This window comes from Cynocephalus volans, chromosome 11 (assembly GCF_027409185.1).
Source record: "Cynocephalus volans isolate mCynVol1 chromosome 11, mCynVol1.pri, whole genome shotgun sequence".
Lineage (NCBI taxonomy): Eukaryota > Metazoa > Chordata > Mammalia > Dermoptera > Cynocephalidae > Cynocephalus > Cynocephalus volans.
Genome location: NC_084470.1, coordinates 110,766,740 through 110,790,125, shown reverse-complemented (window position 1 = coordinate 110,790,125; position 23,386 = coordinate 110,766,740). Strand labels below are relative to the sequence as shown.

The 23,386-nt window shown below is 36.0% G+C and overlaps 1 protein-coding gene across 2 annotated transcripts in view; it reads left to right on the top strand.

Annotated features, from left to right (window-relative positions):
* Positions 1-421: 421 nt before the first annotated feature.
* KCTD3 (potassium channel tetramerization domain containing 3) overlaps positions 422-23,386 on the top strand; it is a 55,498-nt gene continuing 32,533 nt past the window's right edge. The window contains exons 1-9 of one of the 2 annotated variants that reach the window (XM_063113742.1): positions 422-580; positions 5,906-5,959; positions 6,203-6,248; positions 7,856-7,929; positions 10,385-10,443; positions 10,725-10,805; positions 11,721-11,861; positions 12,306-12,396; positions 17,479-17,669. In XM_063113742.1, the coding sequence (XP_062969812.1) occupies positions 495-580; positions 5,906-5,959; positions 6,203-6,248; positions 7,856-7,929; positions 10,385-10,443; positions 10,725-10,805; positions 11,721-11,861; positions 12,306-12,396; positions 17,479-17,669 (823 nt within the window). In that variant the 5' untranslated portion in view covers positions 422-494. Of the gene's footprint in view, positions 581-5,905; positions 5,960-6,202; positions 6,249-7,855; positions 7,930-10,384; positions 10,444-10,652; positions 10,806-11,720; positions 11,862-12,305; positions 12,397-17,478; positions 17,670-23,386 lie in introns of those variants that run through there. The other variant, XM_063113743.1, reaches the window with a different exon arrangement.

Genomic DNA, 23,386 nt, shown 5'->3' with positions numbered 1-23,386 from the left:
CGGAGTCCCGTCGGGCAGGGCTGGCCGGGAGCACATTCCGCTGCCCTCCTCCGCGCCAGCCTCGCGGGCTCGGGAAGCTCCTCCCCGGCCTTCCTTCCTCCTCCTCCTCCTCCTCCGCGGCCGCGGCGGGCGAAGGGTGAGCGCTGCGGTATTTTGTCCCCAGCGGTGACCCCTCCTCCCAGGCAGGCTGGGGCTGCGGCGGCCGCCGTGGCGGTGGCGGCGGTGGTGGCGGCGGCAGCTGAGCGCTGAAGAGAGGCCGGGACCGGCCCGGCGGCCTGGAGGCCGCGAGAGGTGGAGGCCGGGCCACCGTCGCGCGCCGCGGGAGCGAAGGGGCAGAGGCGGACGCGAGCGCGCCCCGCCCGGCCGCGGGGAAGGCGGGAAGGCCCCGCGCAGCTCCCGCGCTCCGGCCGCCGCCGCCGCCTCGAGCTCCCGCCCCAGGCCCTGCCGCCCCGGCGGGGGAAGGGGGGCGGCGCGCGCGCCCAGAGCCGCCGGAGATGGCGGGGGGACACTGCGGCAGCTTCGCCGCGGCGGCGGCGGCCGGCAGCGGCGAGATCGTACAGCTGAACGTGGGGGGGACCAGGTGAGTCGGCGGGGAGGGGGCCTGGCGCGGGTGCCGCGGGCGGCCTCCAGGGGGCCCGAGGGACCCGGAGTCGCGGAACCAGAGTGGGAGCCGAGCTGGGTGGGGAACGCCAGGGCCCTCCCGGCGGGAAGCTAGCTGGGCGGCGCTGGAGGTGGTGAAGTGTCTGCGCCGGGAAGGGAGAGGCAGGAGGGCCTCCTGGCATTGCCCAGGCTCGGGCACATGTGGCCGAGCTGTGCCTTCCTAGAATGGCACCTTTGCGCCTCCCCCTTTCTAAGGTATCTGGCAGGGAGGAACATTCAATGGGCCTCCTTACCTAATCTCAGACTGTATTTGAAGAATTTATTTTGTGGACGTCTGGCCTTGTGCTTTGGCTGTTCCAGATGAACCTTCCTCTCTTTCGTCAGCAGGTGTCAGTTTGCTTCGGCCAGAAAGAGTAGTGTTCCCCCGCCCGCACAGCCGCGCGAGGGGCTGTTGGTAGTTGGAAGGATTTCGGTGGAGTGCAGTAGATTTGCAGCACATTGTTATTTATTTTCAGAATTTCTGGGTGCATGGGTTTGAAGGCTCTGTTCAACTTTTAGGGCAGTGTGTCCAGAAACTGCAGTTTGAACTTGGTTGTGATACAAACACGGCGTGGCGTACTCGGAGTGAGCAGACTGAAAGCTCTTCTCTGCCCTTTCTCGGGCCTTCCACTCCTTTTCTATGCCTTTTATTAAGCTTACTGGGGGGTGGGGGGGGGTGGGAGTCATAATTTTTGTGTGTTTGCTATGACTTATGAGTCGCTCTTCTTAAAAAAGGAAGTTTGCCACCTCTGTTTGGAGGAAGGGGTAGTTGAATTTTAGGCTTGGGAGGAGAGAATGCAGTGCTCTGGAATATAGTGTATTTTGCTGCGCTCGAGAATAGGCAAGGTTTTCAACATCTAAGACGTTTAACCAGTATTTTTAAAAATGCAAAATAGCAACAGTATGATCCATAGTGATAAAAACAAGTGTAGTGTTTTAATAATAAGCATTTAGTAGCTGTCTAAGTGTTCTAGAGAATTCAACAGAAGAAACAGTAATAATTTGTTCTTACTCTGCTGTTTCTTTTTCCTTTTTCTCCAAAGCAAAACGTCAAGAGTTTGAGAAGTTACAGCGTTATTGCCGCAGTATAGATACCAGTCTAACGGAGAAGATTTATGTCTTGGAATGAATTTGATTCCTAAAATCACGTAAAAATATTGCAAGTGTGGTAACTTAGGGATGCAAAAATGGAATATACCCTGTAAGAGTAGGCCTTCAATGTGTGTTAATACTGAAGAGTAGCAGTACAGTCATTTAAAATCCCTACACTGGTTTCTAATAGGTATAGATTGTTGATATATTTCCTTTCAGGCTTTCAAAAGTACATATAGTATTACGATGAAAATTTAAATGACTTAATGCTGAGTGAGCTCTTTTTAACGACTATAGAATTCAGCTTAAATTTTTAAATTGTATAAGGCAGTTTATCTTAGCACTGTAAAATTTTACATTGTGTTTATGTTATTTATGGAATATGATTTTATCAGGTGCTAAATTTTCCTAAGTGATATTAGTGAAGAATACAAAATAAGGTAACATATATTACTGGTTTGAACAATTTAGAAGACCAGATGAAAGTTGTTAGAAAAGAATGAAAAAGAAAGTTAAAAAAAAAACCAAACTTTAGAATTCTTAAGAGAAAATAATTTACAAAATAATTAACAATATGGTCTATAGAAAACAAAACATCCGACTCTAAGTGTCCTAAGAATATTTTCTAGATTTGCTTTGAATCATACACTCTTGCAGCATTTTAGAGCTAGAAGAGATCTAGAAGTTATCCATATTTTCTACAAAACACAGATTAACACAATTAAGTCATTGTGACGAAAAAAATTCTTATGTGATTGTCATTGGAGGTTAGAAATTGCCACTGGGAGAACCACATGTGGCATAGAATTGATGCCCCGAAGTGATAGAGTAAAACTCAAAAGGAGAGTTTATTAGAAGCAGATAAACATATGCTTTACGTAAGGTCTTTTTTTCTCCCAAGAGAGATATGAAAATGGATGTATTCAAGGGAATTATAGAAATGACCAATTTTTATGACTTATTTAATACTTTGTGGGTGATTTAGAAAATAGAGAAGATGAGGTTCTATTAAGAATTGTAATATTTATTATTCACAAAAAGAAAGTAATGAAGTGAAAGAAACCCGGTATGACTCAATTTATGATTAATTCTGTTATGGGTGAGTATGATTTTAGGTCTCATGAGAGAGGGCTGGGACCAACCAGTGAGGAATCATGGACCGGACCAAGAGCTTTGGTGTCAGATGTTTTCAGTTCTCAGGCTTTACCTCTAACTAGCTCAGCAACCTTGGGCAAATTATTTTTTGTGATTAGTTTCCTAAAATGTGAAACGAAAATGATAGTACCAACCTTACAGGATCACTATATGAATTTGAAGTAATAAACATGAAATGCAAGGGTTAGTGGCATTATTAATAGTAATATTGAAGAACAAATAATTTTAATTAGGTTGCTTCCAAGTTAATTAGTAGGAGGCAAGTAGCATGGAGTATAACTGTGGATATGCTAGTTTCTTTGGTTATCCTTTTGCAGAGACCAGATTGCACATGACTCTTTTCTTGGTGCAGTGTGGGTATGGGATAAAAAACAGAAAAAGCTTCCATATATATTGCAAAGAATTATGCCTGTTATATATAATTTTAAATGTCCTGTTTCCATAAAGTGGTATTTGGAATCAGTTTTGGGGGTCCGTGTTTAAAAAAAATCAGTGGGGTAAGTGTTCAGTCCCTTTGCCCAGAAATTCCAGATTATTAAACCCACCCCAAAATGCTGATTTTAATTGAAGTTGATAATATGTCTTTAAGCAGACCTGTATAGTATTCTAAGTAGCACATAATTTGCATTATATGGAAAACAACTTGCTGAATAAGCGGTGAATATGAAAGGTCACAAGCTATAAGCTGTCCTTATTTGGAATTAATTTGATGGCCTCCAAAACAGTGAATCTTTGTTGCTGTGGATCTTTGGATCCTTCAGTTTACTATTGACTGGGTGTGGTTTTATTTATTTGACCAAATCAATTTCCTGTGACTAATGGTCATCTACTTTTCATTTTTTCCTGAAGAATCTAAGGCATACACTTAGGAAAATTTGCCATGTTTTCTTGAATAAACTTTTAGCTCCTTTCTTAATTGGATTAATGGGCACAGAGATTGCTTAAAAATGCTTTCATTGTCTATAACCTGTGAAATCAGTTGGAAGTTAACTTCCCTGTGTTCTCTAATGTACCCTTAGCGTTGTAGTTTACATATAAATATGTCTTTAACAAATGGATATTTTACTGTCTTTCTTTTAGTTGGTCAGTGAGAGAATACTTTCCTTACAGATTGTAAAGTTGTGGGTCAGAGGAAGCAGAGATAATTTTTTAATTATGATTGGAAAATACGTTTTGATAATGGTAGAAAATTTCTGTTAGAGACTAAAAATAAAGCTGCAACAGGCACTTTTTATTAAACAGTGTGTACACTGTTTCTGCTATTACTGACAGTGAGACTGATGTCACTAAATTACTTGTAAAGTGGGCAGTTTAGTGACATCTGTTTGTCAACACTAACTTACTCTGGAAATGTCTGTTGTAACCATAAAAGGTCAGCAGAGTGTGTGAAAGAATCACGGTCTTAGTTTTGTACAAAACATTTAACTGGGTGTAGAGTGTGACTCTGATTATCACACCTCTATTTCAACAAACATTTACCGAGTGCTATGTGCCAAGTACTATGCTTGGGGTTACAAGCCATCCCTCTCTCCCCACTCCTTTTTCAAAACATATACTATTGTAAATAAAAAGCATTCCTGAAAATGAGTTTGAAGGTGAATGTACAGGTGCTTAAGTGATAGTCCATTCATCAAGAGATTTAAAATACCATGAGTCATTACTGCCTCAGGTGTGCGAGTGGACTTGCAAAGTTGAGAGATAAGTGGGACCTCTGACACCACTGTGTGATCCTTACAATTCTCAACCTGGCCTGCAATCCGTTTAATATGCCGCTTGGAAGATGGGAAAAAGAAATTGAATGAATTTTGAGATTTGAATAAATTATGAGATGTGAGTGAAAAAGTAAGCAATTTCTACTTTTCTCATAATTTAAGGTTGCTGGTTTAGGTGATGGCAGGCAATAGAGAGGTGATGATAGTATTTACCTGGATAGGCTGGAGGACATCCCTAAGCCATTTTGGCAGAGTTTGCCTATGTTTCCTGGTGATAGCCATGGCAACCAGTGCCTTATTCATTCTATCACCTTGTTCCGTTTATGTATGAAAGATAAAAATAAGTTTAGAGAATTCAGATAATGCCAGAAAATGAATGTGGAATGAAAGTATTGAGGTCTGCTGGGCTCTCTTCTGTATGAGGTTACATTGTAATTCAGCGTGATATATTAAAATGAAAATATTCAGACAAGGGCTGGACTGGATGAGCACTATATTGCTTTCTTTGTCATGTCGGTTCACGTCATTTATCGGTTTATTATCCCGATCTGTTACATTATGCTTTGGTAAAGATCTCCCCAAGAACTGGTGGTAAGGAGCAGACTTGATCAAATGGCAATTAACCTCAAAACAGTGATATATCTATTGAGTGATTTTTGAATGAACGGATGCAGTAGTTGCAAATAGCCCAAGATTACACGTAAAGAAAGTGTTAAATGCATAATTTACAGTGGAATTACTATGATCTTAAAAAGAGATGAGGTATGGTAGAATATTTGGAAAAGCTGTTACAAAGAAGCTAAACCTGAGTGGTATCAAGAAAGATGGATGGGACTTGGATTATAGGACATGAAGAGGGTGATCTAGCTGGGAAAAAGATACCAGAATGGTAGTGACCATGAATTGTTTGGGAATATGAAGTATTACGGTCTTATTGGAGGGGAGTTTGTGTTGGAGAGATGAAATGGGACCTGAAGATAATTTTGAATGTTATGCGGAGAAGTTGATGCTTGGTGGGATGGGTTAATTGTTGATTCTTCAGAAGTTTTGCTTGCTGTAGTGTTTTTTGGAAGCATTGTATGGTAGAGAATTAATTGTTTGATTTTGTTGAGAGCTCCTTGAATAATCTTGGCTTTGAATTGAAAGTAGCAAAATTTAAAAATATTAAATATAATAGAATATTATTGATGTTGCTGTAACTATACAGCAGCTTGTAAATCATTTACCAGCATATTAAATCAAGTTAACTAATACTGAAATTTCAAATCATGTCCTCATTTATAATACCAGATAATTTTCAATTGCAGATTTAGTACCTCAAGACAAACTCTTATGTGGATTCCAGATTCTTTTTTTTCAAGGTATTTTATATAATTCTTCAGTACATTTTAATATATTTGGTTATTTACTAAAATAATAATTTTCCCTGTCAGTTAAATTTTTTTATTTTTTGAATATAAAATGTTAACTCAATTGAAGTTTTTTTTAAAATTTGGAGATAACTCAGCTCACTTGTAGTGGTCTTTGACATTTGATAAAGAATTAGGACATTTATTTATACTCATTTTTTAAAAACTAACTGGCTTATTATTAATGACTTCTAGTTTGCTGAGTGGAAGAATTTCATCACTTCGAGATGAAACTGGTGCTGTGAGTATAATAATGTTGATATAGATGTCTAAATTAGATCAATAACTGCTTATAATTCTCTGTCCTAATATGTAGTGACTCTAAGGAGATAGAGAAGCTATTATTTAATAACCACTAGATGAAAGTGGTGTAGGTTTTTATTTCTTGTCATGTGTAAAATGTTTCTCTAATTGTAGGAGAGACGCCTAAATAGGGAATACTGTATGTAGCAATTTAAGTATTCATGATTAGAGAGATTGTAAGATATGAGGCAATACAGGAAGTGTTTCTTTAATCAATAATTGAAACTTTAGCAGTAAATAAACAAATGTAAATATTAAAATACTTTGATATTAGAATGGTAAGAGGTTGCAAATTAGTAAAGACCTACAGTTTTTGATTTTGGAGAATAACCTTACAAACTTGTACAGTAGTGGTTCAGTGAGGAAAGAACTGTAAAATTTCAGTGCAAAAAAATTAGTTTATGTGTTTAAAAAACATGATGTGCACAACAGCATGTAAAGTAAACGGCTAGTGTTAATGATAGTGGCTGCTTACAAAAGCAAAAAGTGACTGGTGGTGTTTATTTGCTGTGGTGAGATTTGCAGGTGAAATAAGGCAGCAAAATAGACACGTGCATATGAAATTTTTAAAAAGTCATCAGTAATAAGATCTCTATAAATCTGTGATATTACTTTATCTTCTGATTGAAGATTGGTTCTAATAAAAACAGAAGCAGGGATTTATGACTGGAAGAACCTCATTGATTGTATATACATAGTTGATCACAGTATGAAGAGTTTTATTGTTATTGGCTACCGTTCCCCTGTCTAGTTGACTTACATAAGCTTTAAAAGGTGTTCAGTGTTATGGTTAGACCTTTTGTAATGGATTCAAAATAGTGTTGGTGCACATTACCAAAGGAAATTATCAATTATGTATTTCACATTTTTAAGCATTTTATTTTCCCCTTTTGTGTTCTGTGATACTGTGTATATTATTTTTAAAAATGTTTTTTGTCATCTTCATTTACAGATTGTTGATAGAGATCCCTAGTCTTTGACGGTATTAAGATAGTAAAAGTGTGAATGTGAAAATGTTATGAGAATAATAATGTTTTCCAGTTTTGACAGCAGCATGCAGTATTTTCTTGATTACCCCTGTGTGCATTGAAAAAGTAATTGTTATTTTAAAGATTCATACATAAATCACAAATTATGTAAGTCACAATTAGTCACCAATGACTTGACTTATAAGAAAGTATTATTTATTCATAATGTTTTCAAAGTATTTTTTGAATTCTGGAATATTTCAAATAAAAATGTTTCCTCAGCTGTCACTTTTACCAAAGATATCAATAAATAGGAATGAGAAAACTGACTTATTAGATAACATTTTCCCTACATATTAAAATATCAGTTTAATAGCTTTTCAGGAGGGAGACAAGATAATATACTACCTTAAATGTACACAGTTATAAGTGCATTCCAATTTTAGAAACATTAAAATTTAAAAGTGAAATCAAGAAAATATAGTATTCAAATAGTTCAACTTTGTTCCCTGTTAGTGTTACAGATACTAAAGTCAGAAGTCTGTAATTTGAAAATAAAATGAGTCTTCATTTACAGATATTTATTGATAGAGATCCAGCAGCATTTGCACCCATTTTAAATTTTCTTCGGACAAAAGAACTAGACTTAAGGTAAGAAATGCATCCTTTTTAAAGTAAATTCTTAGTAATACGTATGTGTTTTTGTTATATTTTATGAAGAAAAATTTTTTTCCCAAGACTATTTTTGATTAAAAGTTTCCTCAGATTTAAACTCTCACGGATACAGGCCCCATCATTTCTTCTTTTCTAGCCAGCTACTCTACCTGCATTCTTGCATTCCTCCAGTTCATTTTCTACACCACAGCCAAAAATGGTCTTCTAAACATATAGATCTAAAACCCTTATTTAACACATTATTGATCTTGTTTGTCCATAATCTGCCACCTGCTTAATTTCTCTTACTTGAACACTTTCAACCTTTTCTGGTTGAACCCTTTCACCTTAAACCTGACTTCGTTTAAGTGATCTTTGCTGTGTCCACCTTATGTAGATGTAGTTTCCTATACTGTCTTTACCATAGCATTTAATACACTTCAGTCCTTTTTTAGTAGTCTGTCTTCCATTAGACTGTAAATTCCAAAAGTACAAGCACCATTTACTATGTATCACCAGAATCTAGCATTGTGATTGCCTTGTAATAGTTCGTTACATCATTTTTTTGTGGATAAGTGAATGACCATTTAAACTATTTCCTTAACTTTGCTATCTTGAATTATAGTCTGGTTTCTTATCAGAAAGCTGTAATTTCTATTTTATTGTTCTTTTGTTTCATATGTTCCTGATGAACTTTCACTAAGGATCTATTAATTATTTTTCTAGATACAGCTTTTAAAAATCTAGTTTAGTTTAGCTGCTTCTCTATTATTATATGATATTTGGCTTATATTTAGTAAAAGGTAAGCTCCTTGAAGGCAAAGATTTTTTTGTCTCCTTTGTTCCCTGCTTTATTCCTAGTGTTAAAACAGTGTATGTAATATCCAAAGGTGCCTCAAAAAGTTCATGGGAAGATTTGTATTATCTTTCAATTCCATTTTTCCACTAACTTCTTGAAACACCTTCATATATTCAGTAGATATTTATTGAATGAATAAAAGTACGTTTGGGCTTTTTGTTTGTCTGTTTTTTTGGCCTGGGATTGATTGGAGGTGGGAAGTAACGTTACTAACTTACTTCTTGAGTACAATTATTTTGACCCATCTCATCTGGTTAAAGAACACTAAGTTTAGTCTAGTTAGTGTTCTTGTAACTAATCCACAACTACATCACCCGTGGAACACAGAATTAGTTTAAATATCTGTATTTAATGGTTACTTTTCTTACAAAATATTGCCTTTTTCTCCTTGAGGTTGCCTAGTAAATTTATTTATTTATTTATTTATTTATTTATTTTAATAAATTAATATGTATTTTAATATGTAAATACTCAGACACCACTATGCTAGAACACATAAGGAAGTAGTCTGATGCTTGTGCCTGTTCATAGAATCACCCTAAATATGACGGCCACAAGTAAATTTAAATTCTCTACGCAGTACTTTCTAAAAGAAAATGGGAAGGAATTTTAAAAAAAAACCAAACAACGGTGTTCTAATTGTGTTTGTTCCTTGCATAAAATTCTTGTATTTATCACACTGTATTATTGTTACCATATTTGCTTGCCTGTCCTTTTGAGGAGATTGGAACTCCTCAAGAACTATTATTTTTGTCTTGAGCCAGCTTATAATTAATTGGCCAGTGCTCAAACTATTAATATACATGGTTTTGAAATAGAATAAGAAAGTTTTAAGCATTCTTATGTTAAACTAGTCATAACCAATTTCACAAATAAAAACAATTTAATATCACAATTACATGTGTTTATTAAGGTTGTGGAATATTTTAAAGTAAAGACAGATTGTATCTGAAACCTAAAATGAACCATTAGTATTGCAAACTCTGAAGCTTCCATTCTTTTTACTTTTTTATTTTCATATTACTTAACTGTATTGCTGTGTAGTAACATCATCTTCGTCTGGCTAATATAACCCTCCCTAAGGCTGGACTTTTTTTTTCTTTTATTTGTTTAACAAATATTACACAACTACTATGTACAAGTACTATGCTAGGCACTATGTGAAGTGTACAAAAATAGATCAAAAATAGATCATGTTTACAGTACACTTACAGTATAATTGGGGAGGTTAAAATATGTATAGAAATAATTATGCTAAAAAGTTAAAAGCAATTAATTCCGTAAAAGAATGATTTACACTCTATTTGCCTTATCAAGATACCTCTTGATAATTTATTTTTATTAGCTCTAATCTCATTTGGTGACTCAATTCATCTATATTTGGGTGGTTCTTAAGTAAGTAACAAAATGGTTTTGTTCACATGACTTTTTCAAACGGTTAAGGTTATTAGAAATAAATAATATTAGGAGAAATGTAAAGTTTAAAGTCTTGTGACATTGTTCACGTTAAGAACCTAGTACTTTTTCCTTTTGCTTGAAAAGATAATTTGAGTTGCTGGTGTTAGGGAATTGACATCATTTGTTTCTTTGTAGGGGAGTGAGTATTAATGTTCTCAGGCATGAAGCAGAATTTTATGGAATCACTCCGTTAGGTATGTGTGTTTTTATCAATATTTTCATGTTTATGATTTGACCCTTTGTACACTAAACTTGCCCAAATGAAATGTGTTTTATATCAGGTTATAATTTTTGGTGGAATAGTTCAGTGCTTAGTCTTTGTGGATTTTCATAGTAAAAAGATGTTATCAACTCTGATTTAACTTAAACATTTTCCTTTTCTTTCCTTATCCTCTTTAACTAGAGAAAATAAAAATGGAGTACTGTTTTTCTGTTTGCATGTACTCTTGACAAGTTTGCTTTGAAATGTTTTTAGTAAGAAGGCTTCTCTTATGTGAAGAATTGGAGCGTTCCTCTTGTGGCAGTGTCCTTTTTCATGGTTACTTGCCTCCACCAGGTATTTCTGCTTTGTTAGTCTTTTTTAAAAATTCTTTTTATCATTAAGCAAGTATAAATATAAATAGGAAGAATTATTCCTTGATTATTGAGTTTCTTGTTTATAAAGGTACTAGAAAGAGTAAAAACTTTAATTTTTACAGAAATTAAGATATGTTAGAGCAGGGGTTTGAAAAACTTTTTCTGCACAGGGCCAGATATGCTTTGTGACCAGAAGATCAACTCTGTCATTTGTATTACATAAACAGATGATGTTGCTATGTCCACTATCCCTTTTTTTCATAAGTAAACCATTGGGCTGAATTTTCCATGGCCCATAGTTTGCTGACCCCTATGTTAGAACACTCACTGTCAAACTCCCTTTTGTAGAACCCCAGGAGCTCTGCAGTGATGTTAGTTTTACCTCAGCCCCACTTCAGTTAGTTAGAAGAGTTCTGCCTTTACCTGTGTTATAGTGGGCTTCTGAGCAATATTTTTTTAAAAAGTCTCCCCTGTCAGATAAAAGATGTTTGAAAGTATGAGGAAATTCAGTTCTAAAGCAGTTAAATTAGTACATAGTACTGTACACATAGTAACTTTACCGTAAATGTAAAGACTGGCTGACAGACTGAATGAAAAAATAATTCATCAATTCCGAACCTAGAGCTAGGTAAAAGTGGAGCATAATATGATAAATCTTGATCTTATTTATTATAAATAATATGACAAATACTAGAAATCTGTTGAAAGAATTTTGGTTTTTTTTCATTTTCATGTTGTTAGTTTTTTGTTGTAATTAAATTATTTGCAGTACATTGCTATATTTGAAGATAGATTTTGGCTATAGTGAAATTCACATTTTAATGTTTCTTTGTTATGATATTTTTCATTTTTGAAGGGTGAACTTAGAAATAAATTTGTCTTCTTCCCTTTATAGGTATTCCTAGTCGTAAAATAAACAACACAGCTAGATCCTCTGCTGATTCTCAGAATGGACTAAATTCTACAGAAGGTGAAGCACAGGGAAATGGTACGCAGCCTGTTCTCTCTGGAACTGGAGAAGAGACTGTTAGGCTAGGTAAGCAAAGATTACATAAATAGAAAAAAAATACATATGCTTTTAGTTTTAGGTGATATTGAATAATTATTTTTAAAGATGTAGTATTTGCCTCATTTCTTTTTTTGATACAGATTTGTCGTTTATGTCTTGAAAAGTCTTATTTAATATATAATTTTTATTTAAAATGTTATGTGATCTTCAGTTTGCTCTGAATCTTTAAAGGTTGACAGACTTTTTCTGTTGAGGGCCATATAGTAAATATTTGAGATTTTGTGGGCCATACATACGGTCTCTGTGGGAACTACTCAGATTTGTCATTGTAGCATGAAAGCATAATGGACAATACATAAACAAATGAGCATACTTGTGTTCCAACAAAACTATTAACCAAAACAGGCATGGGCCATAATTTGCCAACCCCTGTTTTAGAATGTAAAAAATGTCTTTTTCTAAAATCAACAGGATTTCCTGTGGATCCACGAAAGGTGCTAATAGTAGCTGGTCATCACAACTGGATTGTAGCTGCATATGCTCATTTTGCTGTTTGTTACAGGTACTGTATAATGAATAATGGTTTGGTTTTTATTTTACGGGGCAGTTTTTAATAATTGCAACTTTATATTTTTAGATTGAAGAGCTATTTCTTTTAGTCAAACTTTACCCCTGCGTGTTTCACTCACTTCTGTATCACCTGATTAAGATTGTTTGCTTTTATTTTCACAGCTATTTTGGTGAGTATTGGTGATAGCCTTGGTGCAAGTGTATGTCTTGAGTATTTTCTGGACAGTATGAACTATGATGTAACTGGGAAATCTTGATGTTATTCCTTCTTGATTAAATCTAGCTTCTGAGTCATTTAACTGTTGTATTAGATGACTTTAGACAGGATTATTAATGTGAGCTCTATGACTTTGTCTCTCATGATTCAGTCTTTTGTAGTCTGTAGTAAGGAAGAATAAGACTCCACATTGGTCAGAATAACCACGTTGTATGGAGTGAGGTAGTGAAGCAGGACACTTGTGTGTAGAAGTGGTGTGCTTTAATATGTATAGTGTGTGAGACAAACAGAAATAGCTTGGTATTTACTAATTCTTGCTTCTTAGAGACTAAAAGGGAATGAAGAATATTGTAGACTAGTGTAAAGCTACGCGACTACGCCAATTGTCTTGTCGAGCAATTCATAACTAAAGCCAAAACATTTCAATATTTTAGTTACTAAGTTTTCCATTTGTATTGTCACAGCTAGGGCTCAGACCCTTCAAACCCATTGTACCGACAGGGTCACCATACCCCTCACATGCAAGTTGGGGTCACCATACCCCTCACATGCCAGGCTGGGTCATATATCCCTCATCCTCAGGTCCAAGCTAGGTAATTGGGAAAGAACCCAGGGTCGTTGGCAGACAACATGAGCTCAGTCCTTAGCAGTACCAGTAGCAGAAACTTACATCAGCAGTAGCAGCAGTGGCAGTGGCCTCTCGGGGCATCCCAGGGGCACTGGCAGCAATAGCTTGCAGCAACAGCAACCTCCCTGTGACCCTCCTGGGGGCAAGGGGCCCCCGTGAATCAGAGCCACTCATCCTTTATATTTAAGTCCATAACCCAGGACACCTGGACACACGTACACAATTACATTAGTCAATAGCCAAGGAACACCTGGGTGCACGTGCATATTTACATCAAATGCTCAGCAAGATTCTGAACATCTGAGGGGCCCTGACAATTTTCCTATATTTTCCCTACAACCAGTGATTTTTTTAATTGGGGAAAGGGTAGGATTCAGTTCAAAATTACTGTATGCAACAAGAAATGTTAATAATACAGAATTGTGTGGAAGTACAAAAACGTTTGGCATATTCTAGCTTAGATCCCATTTAAATTGCTGAAAAATCAAAGAATAAATAAAAATTTTTGTCACTATTGAGTTTAGTTAAGAAAAAATAGCCACAATAGGTTAAGAAATATTAAAAATGTCTTCTAAAATTTGCAGATATATTTTAAAGAATCCCAGATGTGTTTCTAAAAAATCTTAGTTGACGAAAAGTTTGCCATATCTGGTGTAAAGCTACACGACTTCGCCAGTTGTCAGATTGAGGCAATAGCTAATAGCTATGCCAATTGTATTGTTAAAGCAATTCATAACTAAAGCCAACAGGGCTAGGGCTCACAGACCCTTCAAACCCATTGTACAGACTGGGTCATAGACCCCTCACGTGCCAGGCTGGGTCATTGACCCCTCACACGCAGGTCCATGCTAGGTAATTGGGAAAGATCCTGGGAATCATTGGTAGACAACATGAGCTCAGTCATCAGCAACGGCAACAGCAGCTTACAGGTCCAGCACCTTACAGGTCTGGTGGTGGTGGCAGCCTCTCAGGGCATCCTGGGGGCACTGGCAGCAGCAGCTTGCAAGCAATAGCCTCCAGCTGCAGTAGTGGCCTCCCCGTGGCCCCCCCGGGGGCATCCTGGCGGTGTGGGGTGGCATGGATCAGAGCCACTCATCCTTTATACTTAAGTTCATAACCCAGGACACCTGGGTGCACATGTACAATTACATTAGTCAATAGCCAAGGAACACCTGGGCACACGTGCATATTTACAGCAAATGCTTGGCAAGCTTCTGAACATCTTAGGGGCCCTGACCATTTTCCTATATTTTCCCAACATCTGGTAATAGCCCTTTATAGGAGTACTCTCAGGTATATATTTTCATCTGCATAGTGATTTGGGTCAGACTTTCCATTTTGAGAGTGTTTTGTGGATTTTTAATTTTAATTACTAATAAGTGTGCAGTGATTTTTTTGGATGATTTTTTAGGTATGACTTTTATATGAAAGAAGACTAATTTGGTAAAGGCATTTTTTTTTTTAAGGAGCATTGTTTTGAACCTACCATCTTTTGAGTCTAAATTGAGCGGACTTTTAGACTTTACTTTTTGTTTAAATATTATGTACATATTTTTATTGATGAGGGATTCCAGAGTAGTGGTGAAACATTACATTTTCCATTCTTAGTTTTTGCTTTTGATCACTATCTTTCTTTGCTTTCACTGAGTGTCAGTGATATCAGAGCCTTATGCCCATGCAAAGTGACAAAGGAAAAAAATTGAAGACATATTGGATTTCCTCACATATAGTTTGATAAGTCAGCACAGTGGCAATAAAAAGATTTCAAAAGAAAGAAAAATATTCAAACTATTTTAAGAGTGTAATCTTTTTTACTGGTTGTTTTTCCTCAAATTTTTATATCCGTCAGTTAAAAATTAAAAAAAAAAAAATAGTACAGTAAATACCTGTATGTTCTTCAAGGATTCACTAATCTACATTGTTAGGCTTTATTTTTGTATCCCTTTTTCTTGCAGTTTATGACACTGTTACTTGTATTAACAAAGAGTAGTTGTATAAATTGCTGCCCTCTTGGAGTTTATATCGCTTTACATTTTTAATCCATGTGGAATTTGCTTTTTTCTTTGTGGTGTGAGATTTAAGAATTTATTTTATTTTCTTCCAAGTGGGTAGCTAATTATTTTTTGATTTTTATATAAATCATCCCTGCTCACTGAATTGGAAGGTCCTCTTTATCTTGCTTTATGTTTGTGTATATACTTGGATCTGTTTTTAGACTCTCTTTTATGTTCTTATGGCATATTTATCTATTTCCTTATAATTCAAAGTACAATATGCTTATAGTAAGTTTCAAAATTTCTTAGGGCATGTCCCCTCTACTATATTTCTTTGAGGTCTTAACGTGGGAAGTAACCATTTCTTTGCATAGTTGTTCTGTCTCCAGCATGTTGTTCACTAGGCAGGAGTAAGGAGATGGAGTGCTGAAATATCAGAGCTCATTCTCTCTTATTTTATATATTTTAAATCTTGTATTACTTGTATGGAAATTCACATATCTTATTACATTATTATTTTTATTATTAAATTATTTTATTGTTTATTAATAAATTCACATATCTTATTAAGAGATAAGTTCTATACTTGTTGTAGTCACTCTTAAATATGCTATCCTGATTCTTTTACTCTTTTTTGGCATCTCTTTATTTTATAATACCCTAATTGCTGTAGAGAAAAACAACTTAGAATTATGATCTCTGTAAAAGATTAGATTACATATAGTTTTACTATTATTTATATTCCTAAATTAATGATCACAAGATTACATCATTCACCTCTTTAAAACAATTTAGCATCTCTTCATTGAACACTGTTTTGAACCTAGCACATGTCCATATCCACAAAGCAGCATGTCGTCATCATTCCTGGAGTGCTGGCCATCCCTGCTTTGTGCCCAGTCTGACAGTCCCTAAAAGCATCTATATTTCCTTTTTCCATATTTGTTAATTTTTTGAGTTTATTAGATAATTGTTTCTGGTTATCTTAACACATGAGTCCCATCTAGTGGCTGAAAGGGGTAATTACAGCTTGTACAGTGCTTAGGAAAAATTGATACATTTTTCTCTGTATTGCTTTGAAGTTTAAGTAAGGAAATAGTTCTTCAAATTAATAAGAAACCTAAATAGTTTGTACTTATGAATTATAGTTGCATTACTTCAGCATACACATTTTTTAAAAAAGGAAGCTGAAGTGTTTTCTTCTAGGTCTTTAGGTGACCGTCATCTATGAATACTTAAGTTTGATTTTTGCAGTGAGTAGATTAGGTAGTATGAAAAGGAATATTTTTTTCCCTTCATCTTCTGTTCTCTGTAGGTCGGGCAAAGAGAAGCTTTAAAATTCATTTGTATTAGTTAGTGTAACTTTAAAAATAGTTATTTCATAATTCAACTCATTCATTATAATGATCCCACAACTGTTTAGGCTCTAAATGTATGCAGGCTTGCTATATAATCACATAGAATATATATCTGAAAGGCAAATTCAAATAAGGCAGAAAAAATTATAAAAAATTGAAAGGTATGTTTTATCCGAAAAATTAAATATTAAAGAATACATTAGCTTTTATGTATGGGGAATCAGTAGTCCCATAAAATCTTACATTTATACCTTTAAAAAACAGTTGTCAGAGAAAGATTTTCAAAACCCTACTCTTTATTCTTTAGTTGTTCTGTGGTATTGGAATGCACATGATACACTTCATTATCTTTAGTTTGCCTGGATAGACTATTACCCGAAGTACAAAGAATAATGGATTCATTAGTGCATGTTGTTTCAGTTAATAATAATAATTAAAAAACTGATAAATAACTGAAAGGAATAATAATAATTCTAAAGTTCTGATCTTTGTTGACTGTTCCTACCCATAGAAAATGACAGTAGCTCTTTTGGTGGAGAAATGTGAAAGATACAGCCATCATTTCTCTTTTTTTTTTGAAGGTTTTAAGGTTGTTTGAAATCTGGTAGGACTTTCTTACATTATTCTTTGGAGAAATGTAGAACTCTAGTTGCTTTTTAAGTGCTTATATGTCCTATGTATGTAAATATAAGTTACCTCAGGGATAATATTCTGGCTTTGTTGATAATATAAACCAGCAAAACATTTTATATTTAAAAAATATAAAGGTAGATGGGTAGCTGTAGTTAACTTTTGGTTTTTTTTGGTACATTGATTTGTATTCTGTTTGCTTAATTGCTGCTGAGTCTGCTTTACATGTACTGTTTGTTCTTAACAGAATCAAAGAATCTTCAGGATGGCAACAGGTGTTTACAAGCCCATATTTGGATTGGACTATTGAACGAGTAGCTTTAAATGCAAAAGTGGTCGGAGGTCCACATGGAGACAAAGACAAAATGGTGGCTGTTGCCTCGGAGAGCAGCATCATTCTTTGGAGTGTTCAAGATGGAGGAAGTGGGAGTGAAATCGGTAGGAAGAAGCTTATTTATGTTGCATTTTTCTGATATGTTATAGTATTTTGAAGTTTGAGAGATTTTTATTAAATATGAAAGCTAACCTGGACTGTTAGCTAGAGCTGCCATACCGTCTTTCCAGGGTCCAGTGATAATGGGACTCCTCAATGAGAGGAATGATCTAATAAAGAGGGAAAAATTGATGTTTTAGAAAAGAGAGGAGCATCTTTTCACCAGTTTGCTCCAACTGAAACCCGGCCGCTCTCTGAGAATGTTGCTTTTCCTGAATCCTGCCCCTCTAATACACCTGGGCCTGAAGGTGGCGTAAATAATTTTCTTGTTCCTCATTGTTACTGCTTCTGTACCAGCAATTCTCAAACTTTTTGGTCTCAGAACCCCTTAATATTCTTAAGAAGTTATTCAGGACCAGAAAGAGTCTTTGTTTGCATAGATTATTATCTATCAATATTTATCATATTAGAAATTAAAATTGAAATTCTTGTATTTGTTAGTTAACTTAAGATAACAATAATAAATCCATTGCATGACCCTTCTGGAAAGGGTCTCAGGGAACCATAATGTTTCCTAGATCATACTTAGAAAATCACTGTTCTGAACCATTCTCCTTCCCTTCTTTCCTAGCCTCCCTTTACCTCTTCCTGGTTTGACTCTCATACCAGCTGGATTTATACTTGATGTAGTCTTCAGCTGCCCTCTGGGTCACTTCCTGCACTTCTTTGAGGTTACTACCTCTAGTTCCCCAACTTAGAAATTCTTAACCCCACTGGGATCTCTTCATTCACCACTTCTCTTTTTATCAGGCCTGGAACCTGTTGTTATAAGCACTCTCCTGCATAGAACCTCAGTTTTCTTGCATCTTTCCCTTTGCTCTACCTACCTTGAGAAACCTCATCCCTGGCTAAATCCACCTTTCCAACTCTGTGGCTAAATATGTCTAGGAAAAGGAATGCACACACACACTGAACAATACTTAGTGTCAGTTCATGACTTCAAATGGGCCTTTAATGCTACCCAGCAATCCTACTATATTATCCTTGTCAGTTCTCTCTCTGCCATTCTCCTAAGTGACTGTTTCATACTTTTTGCTTTCTAAGTTCCCATGCCTCTGTCATTCTCATTGAGAAAGTAGAGAGAATCAGAAGAGATTTTTCTTAAGTTCCTTCCATCACATCTGCCCATCAATGTGTATCAGTGCTCATATTCTCTGTTGTCCCTTTTGGTACTGTGATTAAATTGTCTCTGCTCTTATCTAAGGCCAACTTCTCCAATTATACACTGGATCCTATTTCCTCTCACCTGTTCCAGGACATTGCTCCAGTAGTTATTCCCTCTCTCCTGCTTCATAAATTTTCCCACTTCATTGGATCATTTTCATCAACATACAATCATGCTGTAATTCTGTCTTAAAAGCAACAGCAAAACTACCCTACATTCTATTCCAGTTTTTGCCCCATTTTTCTGTGTTTCTTAAAGCAAGAGTGCCTTAATCGAATTGGGCTACTATAACAAAATATTATAGACTGGGCATCTTATAAACAACACAGTTTTATTTCTCACAGTTCTGGAGGCTGTGAAGTCCAAGACCAAAGCATTGGCAAAGAGAGAATAGCTACTTCATCTTACTCTTTCTATGTTCTCTTCTGTTCTCTTTTGAACTTGTTCTAATCATGCTTTCCCCCTCAACCACTCTGTAAAACTACCTTTGTTGGTGTTACCCATGATCTCTACTCTGCTAGATCCCATGATTAATTCCTAGTCTTTATCTTACTAGAGCTGTCATCTATATATTTGGTACTGTTTGATTACTCCTTTCCCTTTGAAGACTTTTCTTTTGGCTTCTAGGACACCTATTGTCCTGATTTTTATCCTAATTCTCTGTTTCTTCTCAGTTCCTCTTGGTAGTTCTTCTTCATTAGCCTGACTTCACAATTTTGGAGTGCCTCCTTGGACTTCATCTTTGCTCTGTGTGTATTCCGTTAGTGATCTTATGCACTCGACTGACTTTGTGAATGCCTTCTGGTTGCTGATATCTTACATATTTATGTATCTAATCTGGACCTCTCCCTTGAACTCCAGAATTACATATGTATGTTAGGGGCCCCCAAAACCACTCTCAGGTTCAGAGATTTACGAGGAGGACTCATAGGACTCAGCATACAGAGGTACTTAGAACTATGATTTATTACAGTGAAAGCATACAAAGTAAAATTAGCAAAGAGAAAATAGAAAAGATACATGGGTTGAAGTCTAGAGGAAACCAGGAGTAAGCTTCCAAGAGATCTCTTCCAGTGGAGTCTCATAGAATGCACTTAATTCCTCCAGCAACAAATTGGGACAATACCTGTGGAACGTCTACCAGAGAAGTTCATTAGAGACTCAGTCTCCAAGGAGGCTGGTCATGTAGGCACCCTCTGCCTACCATGTGCCAATATTCCAGATTCCCAGAAGGAAAGCATATGTTCAACATAAACCACGTTGTTTATACAGTTTAGTTTTTTTGTTGCTGTAGATTAGATTTCCTTTGTCTAGAGTTTTATTTGAGTGGAATTATATAGTATGTATTCTTTTTGTATGGCTTCTTTTATTCAACAAAATGCTTTGAGAATCATCCATGTTTTTGCATGTATCAGTGGTCCATTCCTTTTTATTGGTGAGTAGTATTCCATTGAATTAATATGCCAAAATTTGTTTATCCATTCACCTGTTGATGGACATTTGGTTTATTTCTAACTTGGAGATATTATGAATAAAGCTACAGTTAACATTCAAGTAGAAGTCTTTCTGGGGACATATGTTTTCTTAAGATAAATTCCTAGAAGTGGAATTTTCTGATTCATATGGAAAGTGTATGTTTAACGTTATGAGAAACTGCCAAACTGTTTTCCAAAGTGGTTGTACCGTTTTACATTCTGTTAGCAATGTACGAGAGTCCCAGCTCTCATACATTTAATCTGAGCCATTTTAGTGTATTTGCAGTGATTTTTATATGGTTTTAATTGCATTTTCTTGAAATCTAATGATATTGAGCATCTTTTCATGTGTTTAATGACCATTTATATTAAATCACTTACCCCCTTTTTTATGAGGTGGCCGTCCTGTATTTATTTGTAAGTGTTCTTTATGGATTCTAGATTAATGCTTCACAACCTGGATAATGTTGTCCACCAGGGGATATTTGGAAATATCTGGAAAAATATTTGGTTGTCACAACTGAGGGAGGCACCTGCCCCAACCTTATCTTTCTTCTTCTCCCTCTCCCTCCTCCTCCTTTTGAGACTGTTTAGTGTTAGATCACTTTATATTGGCTTAGAGGTCACTGAAGCACTTTTTTAAAAAAAATTTCTTTGTTCTTCATCCTTCCATTTAGATAAATTTTGTTGATCTGCAAAGCCAGGGTGAATGTGGGGCTTATCTTGTGTGTTTCCGTCTCTCAAGTCCTCTGGTGCCTGTTGTTCAGTGCCTAGAACAATTGCCTTTTGTATCTTGTCCAAATTTTTGTTGTTGTTTTAAAGTGTGGAATAATCTGATACCGTTTATTTCTTCATGGTTGGCAGCAGAAGTCCTCCCTGACAACTTCAGAACAAATTTCTTTAGCCTTACAATTTTCAAAATTACAACACACTGGTAATTATACAGAAAGGAAACCAGTTGTGATTTTTTTTTTTTTTTTTCCTTTTTCAAGTTGCTATTCGTAGCATACTAATAAGTGAAGGAGATTTTATTTCTTGCTTTGTTTTCAAAGGCTAATGTTATAAGATGGTACAATAACAATTTGTTCACACCCTGTAAAAGAAACCATTTGTTGTTACAAATGTTCTTCAGAATTGGACAGTACCATCCAAAGGAAATTATTAGGGCTGGTGTATCCACGATAGAGCTCTCCTGGAGGCTGAACTCCCTTCATTATAACTTATCTAAGGCGGTGCTGCTGGATTGCTGCTATGAGCAATATTTTACCAAGAAGGGCCTCTTAAGATGGGAACTTGTCATTACTTGTACTCTTGTCTTCCCTGTGGATAGTGGTCAGTATAGTTGAGTGGAAGTGGGAGTGACACTTTAAATTTTGTGAGACCATTCAGAATGTCTTCCTTGATTTCCCAGAACCTCATCCTTCTCTAGAGTAATCAACATTAGTTGGTTTTCCTGTTTTTATTTCTGCCTTTCACATAGCCCATAGTACTGAATCTGGTTGGCTTCACATGTTCTGGAAATTGTTTGGTATCAAAATTAAAGTACTATAATGTAAGAATCCCTGAAATTGTATACAGTTTGAAATGATGACTTTCTGCTTTAGAGTGGCAGGTTTATTTCTTAAATAGTTCCAGTCAAAGGGCTTAGCTTATTGTCTATGTTGTGTTTCATTTTGCTTCTCTGGCTTTTTGGTTAACAAGTTGAGCTGAGATGGTGTATTCATGTGTATGTTTATATAAATATGTATTTATATGTACAATTAAAATGTATGTGTAGAAGACATTCCTAGCAGTACTTTACCAGGTCTTTTGTTTCTGTTTTTTGTTTTTGTTTTTTCCTTTTTGTCTAGTATATATCATCATTCTTCCTTCTAAATGCCTGGCTTTTTCGAGATTGGTTAAGAATGTTCAGGATGTTATTTATTATCACTCATCTTGTATATAGTACAATTCTGAACAAAAAGAGAATACCTACTGTTGTAAGATTTGAAAGAAATCAGTAATCTTTTCTGGCTTATGCTGTTAAAGCACACTGTAGTTGCATTTAATTGGGTTGTTTTTTCCCATGAGTTCTTCAAGGCCTATATGCTAAATGCTGAGAAAATTGTTCATATTGGCACAGGTACTTTTTAAAAAATAAATAAACTGATACTTGAAACAGCTAAAGATCTACATAAAACAATATTTTATAGGTGAGACTTATTTTCCAGCATTATTACATAAAACATATTTCCCATAGGTGTTTTCAAATAATTAATACTGTTTAAGTGCCAAAATTGGATTACAACATTTGTAAGCTGAAAATTATTATTTCACTTAGCCCTTATTTTATAGGTGAAGTAAGTAAGAAGCAGAAAGGTGACAAACAAAGGTACTTTTAGAGACAGGATTACAACCCACATTCTCCTGACTTCTAGTGCTGCACTCTGGTAAAGAGGGACACTTTATATGGCCATAAATGGTGAGCTTAGAACTCTCTGCTTAGGCATTCTTGGGTCTTTTGCTATTAATGTGGGATATTTGCTCCATACAGCCCCCCTCATCTATACTCCCTCTTCCCTTTTCTGAGATTCCCTGAGCTTTCCATCCCCAATTTGATGAACTCCTATTAACCTTTTAAAAACCCCAACTCAGATAGTTTCTTTTCTAAGATATTCTCAAGCCCCTTTTATTCCTCTGGATATTTCTGTATGTGTACTGTCATTCTGTTATTGTTGCATTATATTATAATTGGTTATTTGCAATTTTTTCTCTACTAAACTAAGTTCCTAGTAACATCCTGTCTTTTTGTGTCTTAATCCCAAAGCCTTTGGAATTAATTAAATTGAGATTGCAATGCTGGGAAACAAGGGGTTTAAAATAAGCTCTGTGTAAAAGAATGCTTGTTTTGAGTATAGTGTGACTTTTTGTTGCCTTTTTTTCCTTTTGCTTATTTCCAGATTTTTAGACACATTCTAGATAGTTGAGTTTGCCAAGTCTGTGTCTTCAGATTAGTGGTTCCCAAATATTGGGTCCGTGAGCA